General features: G+C 42.1%; 1 protein-coding gene across 3 annotated transcripts in view; it reads right to left on the minus strand.

Moving 5' to 3' along the window:
• Positions 1–331: 331 nt before the first annotated feature.
• Positions 332–16,963, minus strand: part of NSD3 (nuclear receptor binding SET domain protein 3) — a 36,354-nt gene continuing 19,722 nt past the window's right edge. For 2 of the 3 annotated variants that reach the window (XM_084302254.1, XM_084302253.1), the window contains 13 exons: positions 16,482–16,608; positions 15,873–16,070; positions 15,343–15,513; positions 11,761–11,910; positions 9,277–9,433; positions 8,494–8,696; positions 7,925–8,037; positions 7,229–7,498; positions 6,631–6,747; positions 5,839–5,980; positions 5,280–5,386; positions 4,721–4,925; positions 332–3,875 (listed from right to left, as the gene is read on the minus strand). In XM_084302254.1, the coding sequence (XP_084158380.1) occupies positions 3,634–3,875; positions 4,721–4,925; positions 5,280–5,386; positions 5,839–5,980; positions 6,631–6,747; positions 7,229–7,498; positions 7,925–8,037; positions 8,494–8,696; positions 9,277–9,433; positions 11,761–11,910; positions 15,343–15,513; positions 15,873–16,070; positions 16,482–16,608 (2,202 nt within the window). In that variant the 3' untranslated portion in view covers positions 332–3,633. Of the gene's footprint in view, positions 3,876–4,720; positions 4,926–5,279; positions 5,387–5,838; positions 5,981–6,630; positions 6,748–7,228; positions 7,499–7,924; positions 8,038–8,493; positions 8,697–9,276; positions 9,434–11,760; positions 11,911–15,342; positions 15,514–15,872; positions 16,071–16,481; positions 16,609–16,963 lie in introns of those variants that run through there. The other variant, XM_084302255.1, reaches the window with a different exon arrangement.

Genomic DNA, 16,963 nt, shown 5'->3' on the forward strand with positions numbered 1-16,963 from the left:
GGCTCATGCACTACACGCCCCGAGCACACAGCTCTGAGACATCTGCTCGGAAAAACTCTCCCTTTTGCCATAGATTCACTGTACACTGGGAGCAGAAAGTAACTGCGGGAATGTTAAAGACAGTTTCAATGTAGTATACAAAAAAGTCATGTATAAATTAAAAGAAAAAAAAAACAACAAAAGCTGTATAAGGAACTGCAGAGCTTCAAGTACATTAAACCCTGAATTCAATGAGGCAGAGGTTTCAATGTTAAAGTGACTACTTCGTACCAGCGTCGGACATCCCCCTCCCACCCTCCTCCCCCACCCCACCCGAATAGTTCTGTAAAGTTTCAATATATACAGATTTTATGCTCATTGTTAATTACGTCTAGTAATTGTGTCTTTCCCATTCTATCCTGAAATTAAGATAACAAGTTCTTAGAAGAAAGGCCAAAATTAACATTCCAGCCCTATTACTCCATTCTAACAGATTCTCTAAGACCATGGTGGTGACCAGAGAAGGTAATTTGCCCAAAAATTGCCTTTAATGTCATCCTTCCTGAGCTGCAAATGCCTTCAATTCTTACAGTCTATCGATAAGACAAATCTACGCTAATAATCGGAAAACTACGATAACTAATGCTTGCACCATGTATTTATAAATCTGTAGGAACTCGCCATTGCACCGTTTGGCCATGGTCTGCAGAGCATCTGCACTGTGCTAAGGTGCGTACTGTAGAGTAAAAGCTCCAGTAAACAACAACGTCCCGTTAACTTTGCAGAGCAGCTCAGAGGCTGCACACTACACAGAGAGCACAGGCTACTGAGCTGGAGACAGGTGTTCACCAGAAGCACGGTACTACCGCAAAATTTAAGACAAAATAAGGGAAAAGTGTGATTGCGTGTTCCAGCTAAGGAACAGCAGAGTTCGGAACAGAAGATTCGACTTTTCTCATCTCAATCCTAAAGATTTTTTAAAGATTCACCTTAACCCCAGCAGTGTGAAATCCAGTTCAGACATTTTGCTCATAAATTGTACACGCTTATACACCAATCTCCTGTCTTCCCTTCTGAGTACAAGCCCACCTGTTGGCTACGATTATTTTTTGGTGGAAAAAGGAGCACCTGTAAGAAGTTTGAAAACAAAGTTAACCAAGACATCAAGTGGCATGGCACAAGAGTAGCAGCAGGCCTCAATTCACAGCATTTTAGAAATTTTTAAAAGCCTTTTGCAAACCTTCACGTGTTCTGTGCTATTCAGCATACCGGTTCGGCACAGCGATCCCTCGCACGTGGCAAATAACGCTCGCTCCCTGCTGCTTCACTGGGAAGTCAGCACGGACACAGGGCTGGAGAAGCACGTGGGTACACTCACACTGCATCGTGTCTGCAGTACTCAGAACGCTCTGACTTCCCAAGAGAAAATCCTCTGAACATTACCAAGCCTAATAAATAACATAAAGCGAACACATCAGGCCTTACAGACATCGTAGCAGGAGCTCTGTTTGGAATTTCTGAAAGGTTAAACACCCCCAGTAAGAGCTTAAAAAGAGACATTTGTCACACAAAATGTTAAGAAAAATAAAATCCTTCTTGTAAATTTTTTTTGTAAAAAATACCCAAAAATAGCACTGCTTTCAAGCAAGATTAGTGTTTCAGACATTCACTGTAGTATGGACCACGAGACCAAGTGTTTTGTATCTCCCATTAGCCTTCTGTACCATAAATTGACCCCAGAAATATCTGCACAATTCTGCCCCCGAGACACCCTCAAGTCTGTAGGAAAGGCATCCGCAGGCTGTGCTGGAGATGAACTGCCAGAGCAGCTAAATGGCACAGCAGCTGCTTAAAGAGACTGTAGTGTATTTCCTAACTTTACAATTGCACACAATTTTTCCCCTGCACATAAATTTGAGAATGAGGAGGACACCAGCCAGAAGCAGGACACGTTCCAAACCCCACATGAACTTTTCCAGCCTACCACTGTCTTGAGCTGAGAAGTCAGCATGTTCCTTAGGTTTACACGAGGAGCTTTCCAGAGAGAGGGTTCTTGAGAATTAAATCAAAGGCTTAACTTAGCCAGATACCAGCAACACTTAATATTAATTCTTCTCATTCAGGGTTATTTTCAACACCCATTAGCAAAAAGCTACCCTGAAGCTGGCCAGCATCAGCACAAAAACCAAGAGCATGCTGTAACCACACCAGGGCAGACACACAGGGCTTTAAGACCGCAGGCTAGGGGAGGAGATTGGCCCAAGACTAACTTCAGCCTGGGGACACTAATCCCCCTAAGCTCCTTGTGCAAGGATTGCAGGATAGGATAGGTTTCCAAAACAAAATCTGGAGCAGGAGCCTACCTAAGCCACTTCAAAAGCTTCACCGAAGCAGCCCGTCCCTCTGCAGATTAACAAAAGAAATACAAGGCAGAAACATCTCCCGAGGCTGAAGTTGGCTGCTCTGAATACCTCTCATTACCAAGACAGGGCAAATACCCTGCGCACTGAAGGAGTGCTGTAGGGGACTAACATCCTGCCCTGCTCCAATAGCAATGAACATTAAAGCTAGAAGATCTCTCTCCGCAGAAATAAAACCCCTAAACGTTCAATCAAAAAGCCCGTGAATAGGGGCTGGATTCCTTAAGCGCTCCAATTTCCTTTAAAGCTAAAGGGTGTCTGAAAAGAAGGCCATAGAGATCCACAGAAATACAACTGCCATGAGGTTAGTGCAGCCTTGGCAGATGACCAACACGTACTCACAGAACAATCCTCCACCTAAAGAAGCCAAAGGGAGTGCAGGATCCAGCCTCCAGTTCTGCGTGTGCTGCAGTGCGTGACCAAGGCCAGGATGCTCCCCTAACTAGGACGGTTTTCCAAATTAGGCAGGGTAAAGAAATTACCATTGTGAAATTAAGCTCTTTCTGAAATTCCACCTGTCTGCAGACACCTCCAGTTACAGCTCTCCAGCAAGGAACCATGATTTCTTCCCCTAAAATATTAGATCTCGTGCTACGAGCACTTCCAAAGAATCATCCGCCTGATTTCTCATAGGAAAAGCTTTACAATAATATTCACAAGTTAAGATGATACGTAACCTACCTTCTCAAAATGCCTTTAAAAATAAGTACTGGAATGGAGGCATTTCACCGTCACCTGGTCTGAAACCCACATTCGCCTTTACGGTATCTGAATGTTACACAGAGTGAGGAGGGTTTATTCTTTCCATAAACTAGACATAAAAGTTACATTGGCTTTGCTGTTTTTAAAGACACGTTGACTGATCAAAACCAGATCTTCAACACCCTTTAAAAATTAAATAAATAAATATGTTGCTATGCTTTGCTTTCTACACTCAAAGAACATATTTAAACAGAATATTCTTTTCACTGTCGAAAGGTCTACTGTTTTCTTTAGAAGGCCGAGACATTTCTGCTTTCCAACAGTAAGAGCTGCTGTAGCACATTCAAGGGTAAAAGAAAGATCAACAATAAAAAAAACAAATGCCACTGCCTGCTCCTGTTGTTGAGATTGAATGGTCCCATTCGCAGTTCACACAAGACGGCTCCGATGATAAAGACTGAATGCGTGGTAGCAGTCTCTTCAAGTTCATCGCCTATTTGCCCGTCTTCTCTCCCTTGTTTTCCAACCCAACTTATTCCTTTGCTTCTTCTACAGGATTCTGAAGTTCCAATTTGCATTTTATCTTGTTCCAGTACTCAGGTGCCACAGGAGATTTGGGGTCATGTGTGGAGCAGCAGAGACGGCCATCCAAAGCTGATGCCACCAAGGCTCCCTTCTCATGATCTTTACAGAATGAATGAGGGCAAAACTCACAGAATGAAACTGCAGGATTGCTACAGATGTCACACTGATGCCACGGACATTCCCACTTTCCTGAGGGTGGAAGGGGAGGGGAGAAGAGAGAGACAGGATGCTGCAATTAGTGCGTTTTAGGGACAGCACTGGGCTCCAGTCCTTATTCCATGTAGTAACCGTTCAGCTGAATGCAAAGAAAGTTCAGAAAAACAACAACAACAAAACCCCACACTGAGAACTCTTGCTCAGGTTGCTCTGGTGATAAGATGCCATCACTTCTTTCTCCAGCCAGTAAGCTATTTTGGGGAATGCTGCTATGCTTCTAATATGGCAAAAAGGCATGTGGCATATTCAGCTCTGCTTATGGCAGCCTTCTGGTTAATTCAATCATAGACTAATCTGGACTTGCAATGATTTTCATTGAAGGCTTTGGGATGAGGAAGATTAAAGAGATAAGGATTTCTACAAAATCTTGCAATTGGATTAAGATGTTGTGTTACTGAATAATTTGAACCCTGGCTGCAAAAAGCTACACCTTAACACAGAAACAGCCAAATGGAAGATAATGCATCACGATACCACAGATAATTTAAATACATCGATTGAGCCCTAATATGTTGTGCTCAGTGTTGTCAGCAGTTTGAACAAGCTTGGCACATCAAGACGACGCCTGCATTTCAACCAAAATAAAAGAAGGGAAATTATCCAAGGAACAGAAGCATCAAGAAGAATGTTAGAAAGCATTACAATGCCTCTTCTCTGCAGGTTCCCATTCAGGAACACTGCTACTCAATATATTTCTAGAAAAAAAAGGTGGTACTCCAAAAGCAAATATGCTGTTTTTGATGTAAATGGATACTACGGCTCAGCTCCAACATTGCCTTACTGCAGGAAGGAAAAGGAATCTGTATGAAAGCTCTTACCAAAAGGTGGTTGAGTCAGGTTAAGGCATAGGAGGTGGTATGCTTTGGGACAGTCCTTTTTATCACACATAACTAGTTCTCCCCCATCTCCACACTGGAAGCAGTTGTCTTCATGCATCTGCTTCTGTTCTGTTTTTATTTTCCGTTTCTTCTGCTTTAATTTTGCATTCTTCACCTTCTCTTCATTTGCTGTTGCAAATGCTGTCTAGCAATTACAAAAGATAACAGCAGTCACTTTATAAGTCTCTTGCATTAAAATAAATTTAATCAACTTTGGTTTGTTATTTGCACAAATTACGTTTAAGTTTGCTCAAATAAGTGTTTAAGCTTTAAGAGCCAGGAATGCACATTCACATGAATTTGAAGTAACCACCTGGAAAATTAACTGCAACCTAGAGACAGCAGCTCTGCGTTTCATAACTGAAGGCTCTGGACACTTTCAAGGGAGGAAAGTATTACACAGACTAAAGTAAGAAGTTAAAAACAAAAATCTCTCTTTGCCCTACTCTCAATAGATCTCTGGATCTGGGAGAAGCAGCTTCAGTTTGCATCCACGTACCTTTGGACGCACTCCTAGGAAACCACTGCAGTTTTCTGCTCCACAATGACATTCGGTCCGACCATTGCCAAGGCAATCCAAATTATAATTAAATGTTAACTCCATTCCTAAAATGAAAAGAAAAACAGTTCACCCACACATACGTTGAGGAAGACAGGCTTGTGACAATGACATTTTATTAGCACTTCTCTCTTTATAGTCTGTGAGAATTAGCAGCAGTATGTTTCAGAAGGGCAAGCTTGCAATAGTGCACTGATTTTAAAAATTTTCAAAGTAGCAAATTCTACCCAGTTCAGGCTTAACTAGCAGCTGTTATGCTATCATACAGACTGGGTTACAATAACAATTTGGGTAAAAACACCTAACAGAGAAACCCACTACCAACCAGACAGGTACTGGTGAAAGGATCAATACTGTACGTGTTTACACAACACAGAATTAACATTGTACTTAGTAGCAAACTCTGTATTCAGCTTTAACAGAAACAGTTTGAGGCTGAAAGCTACTAACTATATGATCCCTGCTAAAACTAGAACTCAAATAGTTGTCATCTTTTTACCTGCGGGGATATCACAAAGAGCAAATAGTCCAACTCTAATGTCACCATTCACTGTCCATTTCTGTGTTTCACAGTTTGGATTACAACTATGGTTCATAAAGCGAGAGTAATTCCCCTTTGGACCAGCGTCTATTATCCGATCCTTCAAATAAAAAAGAGAGACATATCTTAGGCATCATAGATCAGACTTTGCACTTCGAAACAAACAGATGTTTCCTGCTGACATGTGACTAGCTGTGGCCAAGGCAGGAAAAAAATATGCCCATTTTAAATTAATGAAAATAGGGAACTTTTCCCTACAGGGTTAGTCTTAAGCAGAAGCGTTTGAAAACTTGTGGTTACAGAAGTGAAACAGGCACAGAACGAATAACCTAAGATACAGGTTTCATCTCTTTACCCATTCTATTCAAGAAAAATAGAGATGTTATCCTCCTACCGGCACCCAAGTGCCAGCTGGAAATAAGCTGACATTGCTATGAACTCCTAGCGTTGTCTACATCCCACTATACGTCTTTGCAGATCTCTTCAGAGACATTATGAACAGGCCACACATTCATTTTTCCACTCCACACAAAACTAACACCACTAAATCAAAATTCATGCAAATTAAAGCCATAAATTATGCACACTACAAACAGAAGACTTGGAAACCTTTTGCCTGAACCGAATCTCATGAGCTTTGCTTCTCACATGTATAGAAATTGAGCTATGCACATCAAACACAGAGTGAGGATTCCTCCCTCACTTTGCATTCAGCTGCAAACAATTTATATTGAATGAAAATGTATTTACCTTTGTAACAGTTAACATATAAAAATTGGTCACGCTGTTTTCATGAGCACGTTTAATCCGCAATCTGCACTCTTCTTCATCAATTAGCTCACCAACATATTCGTTCACAAATTCACCCTGAAAAATAAAAATAAGAAATCCATGCTTATTGCTTCTTACTAAGACAAAAGATCTCTTGAGTGGATTATCCTAAACACCTACGTACAATAGCTAAAGAACACACTGCTTAATGGCAAAAGAATCAGTTTAGAATCTCTTTGCTTTCCTGATACGAGAGAACAAACACACACACTTTCCTCCTAGAAGTACGATATGGTCACCTCTTCCCCTCCACCAACAGAATTCAAATTCACAGTCACCTGAAGCTAACTTCTGCTCTGTGAGTAAAGATCAAGGTTATGACACTTCTGTCAAAACAGCTAAACAGATTTCACCCTTAATGCTGCACCTACAGAAGTCTCAAGACTTTTTAATACAAAACATTTACTGGAGAGGGCTGAAATTTTAATACACGTCTGCTTAAGGTGCACCAAGTTGCAGTGTTTTCACATAAAACCACACTGATGGCTATCACAGCCTTTGTTTGTTGTAATTCTACCTTTTTAATGTTCCGTTTTGTCCTGAGACCCCATCCACGTCGATCCGTTTTTATGATTTCAGCATCAGGGTAGAGCCTTTTGGTGAAGCACTGGTTCTGACATCGCTCCCCCGCTGGGCACACCTGGGGGTGGCACTCATACTGGAGCATCCTGTTCAGACACTCGGACTCGAGGCCACAGGGGTTCTCATCAGATGGCTTGCAGTTACAGCGAGGGATTTCCGACAGATCAGCTACCTGAATCTGAACCTTCCCTATCACCTTGTTGGACTGTGAAACAAAGGGAAAAGAAAGAATAAAAGATGAGGACGATGTACAAAGATTCAGAACAACTTCATTTGAAGCCCATCATCAACTGACGTGAGAAGGCTCTATAGGTCTTCAATAGGCTAAGCAGTCTGTATTCATATTAACATTTAGTTAAGTAAACTAAGTTTTAATAGCCAGCATGTATCTAAGAGGGATGAGACCAGCAAAGTTCTGCCTTGGGTAAAGTTGATCTTACTCTCTTTTGCTGATCCTCTGCTAAAACAATGTTTTATGGTACCAGAAGACAGAACAAAAGATTCTTGAAAAGAAAAGCAAACTGATTTATTTGAATTTTGCTACCCCGGAATTGTTGTGAACACCGGCTGTTTAAATATGTAGCTTACTCATACGGAGGGAAAAAAAAGGAAAAGAAAGAAGCCAACTCACTTTAATGTGTTTATACGGTGGAGGTTTCCTTGAATTCCTTTCAATTTCTAATGCTTCTTTACTCTCTCTTTGTGCTTTCAGCTCCTGGAAGCGCTTTGCTGCTTCTTCAAGTGCTGTGCAAGGGAGTTGAAAATAGAAAGCAATTAGCACCAGCTGCTGCTAATCAAATACATACATGTATTTACATTTTTTATTTGTTAAAGCTAGGAATAGAACTCTATAAACAAAACACAAGCTAAAATGAGTTATTACAGTACATCATGAATCTATTTCATCAGATACTTTTCGGCAGTACTGAGATGTTGAACAATGATCCCATGCAGCAGAGCCCAAGCACCATCTTAACATTTCCCAGTTTGTGGAAGAAGTGAACTTGCCCACAACAATACACAATGAGTAGGCACTTAAAGATATCTTTATCTGCGGTCAAGGGATCTGCATAATGTTTGCAATTTTATGTGAACACAGAACACTAGGCATATAATATTCCCATGCAGGTTAAGTGGTGATGGAGACACAAACACGTGGAATTTTTGTCATAAACCACTATAAACTTTGTTTGATTTTACCTTTCTTGAAGGTCTTGTTAATACTAGTTTGCCCCTCAGCAAAGCTTTTATCTCCTTCAACATAAGGGAAAACTCTGCCCTGGTGTACCCAATAGTAGTCATGTGAACCAAAGAAAAATACTGGGAAGTCCCCGATATCATGTTTGAGGCCCTGTATGTTGAGAGGCACAGACCTGGGATTGCAGATCTCTGCTGGCCACCACCTGGAAGCAGAAAAAAAGCAGCATGTAAGTTCTGTGAGCCACAGCCTCAGCTGCTGCACGTGCTTAGCTTGACTGAGAAATAAAAGACAGTTTTCCTTTCTCAAAGAAATGAACTCCTCCCTTACGCAATCGAGGCTCCTTCTGGCAACACTCGGGAAGTGCCACACAAAACACAAGCAGCCCTTGGCTCTCAGTGTTCTTACTCCTTATTTTGGAAAAGCCTCGTGAGAACACGGCACAAGAGTGGATTTCTAAGATCACCTACAGATGCTCGTATTCCTGCAGGTGACCCACAGCAAACACAAGCTAGGACATGGTGGCTCTCTAAGACAGCCCCTGGTTTTCCATAGAGCTATGCCATTCTACAGAGCCAGCGTGAGTGCAATCAAGTATCCATCAGTGCCTGGAAAAAGCAGGAGAATTTAATTTGAAAGGCAACATCAACGTCTGACACAAAGTAAAGTACTGCATTTCTAGTTCTTGTTTGCTGGGACTGAGCTGCTTTGAGTTATCTTCCTGTAATTCTACAGTACATTAAAAACATCTCAAGTATTAAAAACCAAAAAAATAGCAAACTTGCCTGTAATTTCCAAGCTTGACCCAAACAATCTGCTTGTAACGTAGCTTCTTGCCAGCTTTACAGTCATTGCAATTCCAGCATCCTTCGGGCATTTCTATGTTGAGACACTCAGGGTGAAAGGAAGCTGGGCACGACTCACAGCACAGCAGTTTTCCACCTTAAACAAAGAAACCCTGCTTGGTTTATAGAAGTAAGGATTTGCTTCCCCCTGCGCGTAGCAATCGATATTAGTTTTAAGTCAGACATTCTACACCTTGGTTTGTTTCACAGCAAAAATACGGCAAAGAAAGGGATCGAGCCAAAATTACAATGCTGGATTAAAAAAAGACTGCAGTGCACTTTTCCAGTGTGCAAGTTGTGTCTCTTAGCTGCATCAACAATATACTAAAAAGCAAATAGTATTTTTTCAACAAGAGCAACGTTGGCAGTAGATGCAATATTCCCAAATGAAGCACTACCTAGGAAAGCAGTGCTGTTAGCTTTAATTTCTTTGGGGATGACCAAACCTTTAATCGTGACAAATAACCAAATTTTAAGAAACGCTTTTTAAGTCAACATTGTTATGACTGAATCCCTTAGCAATCAGTTAGTGTGCACAAAAACCAAAACCCACAGCCTATAGGTTGATCAATACTTTTCTGTAGTAACAGCATTATAAAAGGGTTCTAATGATCAATATGTGATCAATGTGTTTATTTCACCAAAAAAAAAAAAATTTACCTCTGCCAGAAATGTGAATTCAGCTATATAATGAAGAATGAGACACTCAAGTTGTCCCCATCCCAGAAGTTTCCTCTGTGCACAAAGGAAATCTTTGTGCAGGGTGGCTGAAGTTTACACTTACTTGGACAAAAGTTGCTCTGGCTGGCTTATGTCCTGGTGGATGTATTAAATGTGGAGAACCACATCGCAGCTCTAAGCCACCCTCAGCAAACAAAGCCACTCGTACAGTAAGACTTGTTAAAATATACATGCTGTAATATTTTATACCATATATATATTCAAATATATATATATATCTCAAGGTATGTGAATTAAAGGGCAAGAACAACAACAACAGCAAAAAATCATCAAAATTTTGGGTGCCAGACTGAAAACCCAGGAGATATTTGAGGCGATTGAAAGCAATTTTCAATCACAGTATCAAAAGAAATGGGAATGATAACTTTCAAGCATGTATCAGAAAATCTTGTCCACCTATAGACTTCCAAATACGTCATTGCATTAATTGAGAGTTGAATGTTGCAATAAGCATTCCACAAATCATTTACACAACCAATACTGTATTTCCTCTGCTAAAATCTGTAAATCCAACCACGTGGATTTTCCAGAGTTCCCCAAACCCACAGTAAATTTTTAACATTTAAATTAATTTTTGTGATTGTTATTTCAGAGGAAATACAGACCCAAAGTCAATTACCGAAGCATCATCCAACATGGTAAAATGCCAAGAGATGCGAAAATCAAAACAAAATCAAACATAAAACTTTCAGTGCTAAGCAAGAAACAAAACTGCTCTCGGGATGCATTAGTTAGATATTGCTCAAGCTAAGCAGAGGGCTCAAAATAATTTTTGTTTTCAGGACTTACAGAAACTACTGAAAGCCATCGGCATTGAAAATACCCTAACTTTGGAATGGTTAAGGGGGCACCGTTTCTGAACGCTCTTGGGAAATCAAATTTCTGTGAAGAATAAAACGTTACACCTGAGCATTTCACAGAGCCAACCGTTACCTCCCCACGAGGTATATCCTGAGATGCTCCGGCACTACCGCACCGCCACGACGTGGGGCCTCCGTTCCCTCCTGGACAGCGGGGCTTTCCTCTCGGGACACAGCCCCCTCCCTCGAGATCCAGCACCTCCTGCCCCGAGCAGCATCGGCCGCGGGAGGAGAGGAAGGAGCTCGGGCTGTCCCCGAGGAACGGGAGCAGAACGCGAGGCCCACGGACTGCAGCAGACACAGGCAAAGCCTCTCACCGCCTTCCCCCTCCAGGTCTCCTCTGGACCAGCAGCAGCACCCACCAGTGTCCCACCTGGAAAATCTGCTGTTCCTCTGGGCTTGGCCTCAGCTACCCGTAAGATCTGAACCACACACCCCTCTTCTTCTGGTCCTAAAATCAATTTAAGGAGCCGTTGCCTTTACATCACTGAGGTAGGCCCTGACCTGCGCAGTACTGAGCTCTGTTTGCCACCTCTCCCTGTTCTGTGCAAACGCTCCCTGACGCTGGAGTAGCCAGGTACTGAACGACTTAGCCTCTTTCAAGGAGAATTTGGTGACAGCAATTATTTTAAGCCCTTTTATAATTAAAAAAAATAAAAAAAATTGCCAACAACATGAACACGCTCACAATAATCAATGAGTGAAGTTTACTGAAAAGCAGTAAGTGATGCTTGACAAGCACACATTCCTCGTTCGATTTAAAGGTAAAGAAATAATAGGAAAAGCAAAAGTAAATTAAAGAGAAAGAAACTATTTTGGTTACCTTTCTCACATTTCTTTTTGGAAGCTGACGAAGGAGGAGGAATCATAGGTAATTTCATCAACTCAGCACGATTTGATTCATTCAGTAGGTAGTGGGACTTATAGGCATATGAACTGAACAGGGGGTCTGAATGATCCTGCACTACCAGCCCTATACGAAACAAACAGAAAGAGATGAGTTGCAATGAAACTACCCATGATTCCGTAAAGGAGAAAATAAAATAAACCAAATGAACACCTATAATGCATATATGTGCGAATGAAAAAAAGATAAAATGAAGAAAAAGAAAGAGTCTGGCAAAGTTTCTTCACTAAGAAAGAGGTTATGTGTTGGAGAGACTAAATTCAGTTGTAACTGGAAAATCCTACAATGAATAAGCTGCTTCTAGGTGGAATTTCAATAGTGCTTTTACTCTTAATTTGTGCATTTACAGGAAAGCACAAGAAAAGCAACCAATTTTAATCCTGTCCAAACCACCCTCCCTCCCTAGTGGAAAAAAAGCAAGCGGATTTGAGGCGTTGGGTGATGACAGTCACTGCCCAGAGGTAATGCTGGGGGTACGGGCTGCAAGAACAGACGTATCCGTGGCCCCACACAGTGCAGAGCCCACATCCCTCTCACTAGAAATCCAAGATCTTACCTATGGAAGTGTTTTGCCTTCATAATTGCATTAGAAATGTACCTAGGGGTCAGCGATTCTGCAAGGCACCAGGGGCAAAGGAACGGATGGAAGTAGTGCCCTACGCCCTCTGCGGTGAGCAGAGCTGCACCAGCCCGGCCACATCAGCTCCCAAATGAGACATTTGGGAGCAGTTAAGCACTCGGTTCTGCTGTACGTTTGCCTTTCCCTCCAATGGTGTGTGCTTGTTCTTCTCCATCTGTCTCCACTAAGAAGAGTTCTTCCACATTGCTCCAACCAGTCAGGCAGCAGAGGTCAGAGAGCCCCAGCTGCAGATCAGAAGCACGTGGCCAGAAATTCCTGGGGACAGCATCACAGCTGAGACCCAAAGAAGCAGGGAAGATGAGCTACCAAGACAGCCACAAATTCCTTCCCCTGGGAGAGGGGCACAAAGCTGAGTGCTGCAAAGAAGTTTTTGAACTGGGGTGCCTAAAAAACCTCACGTAAGCATCAGTCTACCTGAAATGCACCTCAAAAGATTTCATAAACAAGAAGGATCTACGCATGAAGTTACGTGAGCTGGAAAGTGCTTAAGGAAGATATTTCCCAGAAAGTATCTCGTGATAAGCAAGTTTTAATATTCTATAGATAATCTGCTATTGCACTTTCTCACACCAGCAATGTTTTGCATCTAAACACAAAGTCTCTCCTTCCTACCATCAACTAAAACTAAGTAGGGAACCGTTCTGACATCCAGATGCCCCAGTATTTCTAAAGCATCCATGTCCCCAGTTCTCTCTGGGCAGGTGCTCCCAGTGCTGCTGCCCCAGGTGCTGTCCTCACCTGATGCCCCTCATGCTGCCCACACACGACAGGACAGGACTCAATTCAGCCACCCGGGCACTTTGCTAACTGTAAACCTTGCCCAATCTTTTCGGTGAAGCTCACTGGCTCCTGACTCCAGCTATGCCTGGTAGAAACAAACCCCACAAAAATTTCCTGGAACAAGTGCACAGCTGCTACCAAACACAGGGCTCAGTCAGTGGCAGCAGGTTCGTAGTGTTTGAAGTTCTCCTCAGGTTCAGTGAATGCACAGGATGCTGGCCACAGGGCAATTGAAATGCAACTTCAAAGAGACTTATTCAACAGCTTTACATCACATAACGTACTTACTCACTGGAGCTCACTGGTGCTTTGAAACTGATAGAAAAAACTGCTTAGGATCAACCCAGCTCTAGTAGACTCTCAGCGCTGTAAATTCATATTGTACAAACACAGCTCCCACAGCTAACACAGCGACTCTCACATCAACGCAGCTCCCTAAGGGCTAAGACCCAGCGACCTACCTCGTGTAGGAGCCGAGCAGGACAAGACCTCATCCTGCCACTGAGCATTCTTCCTGTTAACACCCACGGGGCAGACTAAAGCCACGGCTGGACCTTGCCAAGAGGCATTTCTAATCTGACTGCCAAACCAGGGGAAATCCACAGAAATTCACCTGTCATAAACTTGTACCTGACCCCGCTACCAGACTGACCCCAGATAACTGAGAGGCATTCTCAGCTAGCTCCACTTCAAAGACACAGCAACTGGCTTGGGATTGTTCAGACTGGGCATTTGTACATATTAAATAAAATTCATCTTAAAACATACGTAACACTACCTAAAAACCTAAAATAGAAGATACATAACAGGTCATATTTGCTCATGTGAATTTAAGCAATGCCAACGTGACTCACAGCACGTGTGTCTTGTTTTGGGCGCCCACGATACGTTTGAGTAAGTCCACAAGAGGGAAAATACTGAACCACGTAAACACCTTTCTACACATTCTGAGGAACTTCTCTAAGACTCATTCTAAAACTTACTGTTCCTCTTTGAATTTCTGGCTATCATTTCTCTGGAAAAAAAATACACTTTTATTGAAGATATTTTTTTTTAAACTTGATCCTTTGTGATGGCTCCTAAATTACTTGGAAATGAGGAAAGGGGAAGAAAAGAGAGAGGTGGAAAAGAAATGACTCTGGCACCATCCTTCCCTTCCCATTCAGAGATCTTTAATTGCTACTCTGCTCCTGCAAAGTCAAGACAATCTTTCCCATACTAAACCAACGACTCAACGAACACATACAAAAACAAGTGGATCCAGGATTTCTGTCACATTTCCTTATTAGTAACCTTCAAAGCTATGTTGGATATATTCTTTTCAACAAACTTTTGAAATACTGTATAAGATATGTATTATTATTATGCAAACACCTAATATTGACAGTTTGATTCCTCTGAGAAAATAACGATGTTTTTGTGTTGTGTGACTAATTGGTGCAGCGAAACTTTTCAACCTGCTATCTGGCACAAGTCAGGTGACTGGAGAGCCCTAAGAATAACAAGTGGGAAGAAAGGAAAAAAGGAAGAAAGAAAGTAAAAAGAAAAAAAGAAAAGTTTGGCACATGGAAAATCCTACCATGAAACTTGTTTGCATGGTACTGTAAATGTTTTCCTTTTGAAGTTCTCAGATGTGATGGTAGTTAAAAATTAAAATGAATTTTTCTAGCTCACGAGTAAATCCTGCTTTCTAGGCTTACTTTAAATGGCTTTAAGTTTGTGAGGTGTGAAGGAATCCCCTTCTGCTTAACAGACTGAATAACACCACTACATTCATTCTCATTGCAATGGCAGGAACTGGGGGCTCAGCATCCGCTTTTCCTACTGGCAACACAAGCATGCCTTCCGACTAGCTACAGCTGAGTATTTCTGAATATTGAATATTAAGGCCAAAAATAGCACACGGAAAGCTTAATGAGAACTGCTGACTAATCCAAAAATCCCAGGAAGCATTAAAATCCTTCAGAGCCCTAAGAGATGTTTTTCTTTAATGAAATACATTATTTTTATCACTACGCTGCACAAGTGACAATAGAAGAACTATAAAACAGAGGGGGGAAAAAAACAAGTGTGCTCACCTCTTGCACAAACGAAACAAAAGCCTACATTTACAGCTGATGAGGAGTGATTCCTTTTGGAATGGTTACTACAGATGAGAATGTGGGATGACACAAACAAGCTTCCTGCAGCAATACAGCCATCTCCTGAGTGATAGGCAATGGGACATCTGAAACATCTCACCATGCGACCTGTTCAATATAAATGCAGAAAAATGCACCGTGTCACCCTGGAGTCAGGATATGGCAGAAGACACCATAGACAGATGCAGGACTGATTTTTATTCCAGAGCGCTAGATTAGAGAGACATTTACATCTTTTCAAAGGTTCACAAAAGTTTACTCAATTTCACTTCAAAGCTCTGTTAAGAAAAAAAACGTGGTTTAATCATTCCAGAGTCAACTTTTTTTGTTAACATCTTTCGGTTCATTTCTAAAAATGAAACCCTTGTTCCTTGCTGCATGCTGCATTACCGAGAGCAGAGTTACACTCATTGTTTTGTGATGACGTGTTTGACTTTCCTCCTGTTCAGAACCAGCTCTGTTCTCACCTTTGCTTGCTTTATGGATATCCTTATCCACTGAGCAGGCCGTACAGCAGTGCTGCGGGCAACGAAATCCCCGCGACTCAAAGAGAGCAGTGGCAAACTTGCGAACACAGGCCTCGTGGTAAAATTTACCACACGTGTTGACAGAACAGCGCTTCACGTCTTTGCCAGGGAGCTTGCACGAGAAGCACGTATGTTCTCCTTGTAAGAGAAGAAAAAGAAGCTTGAATGTAACTGCCAATACCTGGGGACACGGATGCTGTTAAAAAAAAAATCTGAAGTGAACAGAGCTACATCACTGAGAACCGTAGGCTCCCCCCTTAAAACAGGTCAGTCAGTCACAATAATTCACAGTAACCACTTCATTGCTGTCAACCCAAAATTGCTTTATGCTGAGTGTACCCTCAATGGTTTGTTACTTTTTCTCGTATCAAGCACTTGCTAAGTGGAACATGAGAATCTGGCCTCAGAAGTTAAAAAAAAGTAACAGAATAGCACAAATGCACTTGTAAAACCTGTAATCTTTCTATCTCAGCTCGGCCTGACCATACTATGGCACCTCAGCAGAGCAGGAAATCCTTCCCCGTTTCCTGGGCGTGCGAGCACACTCACCATTTTTACACTCTGTGCAGAAAAACTTCTCCTCTGGCATCGCCTTCAGGCCCAGACACTCCATGTGAAAGACGCTGCAGCACTCGCCCTCGCAGGACACCAGAGACTCGCCAGAGCTTTCGCAGATCTTAAACAAGCAGACAGCCAGTCAGAGAACTACGGGTATCTGACGTACTGAAACACAACTGACTACGAGATGTTGGAAGAACAGAAATGGGCTGAAAGCTCTTCAGAGCTACAGTACACCAGGAGAACTGCCCCATGTCCCACAGCAGACCTGACAAAACCTATGAGCTGGAGACAATCCCTGCAGTCACTGTTAGCAGGTACGGGTTAGATATCACACCTGAGCTTTCCAGTACATAGGAGAGCTTATGAATTATTTCCAGAGCACAGAGTCCTAAAAGCCTCAATATTCTGAGATGTCTAATTATGAGACATGAGGAAAACAAACCAGTCTGATATATCATAAATTTACAATC

The sequence above is a fragment of the Netta rufina genome (assembly GCF_964035555.1).
Source record: "Netta rufina genome assembly, chromosome: 27".
Lineage (NCBI taxonomy): Eukaryota > Metazoa > Chordata > Aves > Anseriformes > Anatidae > Netta > Netta rufina.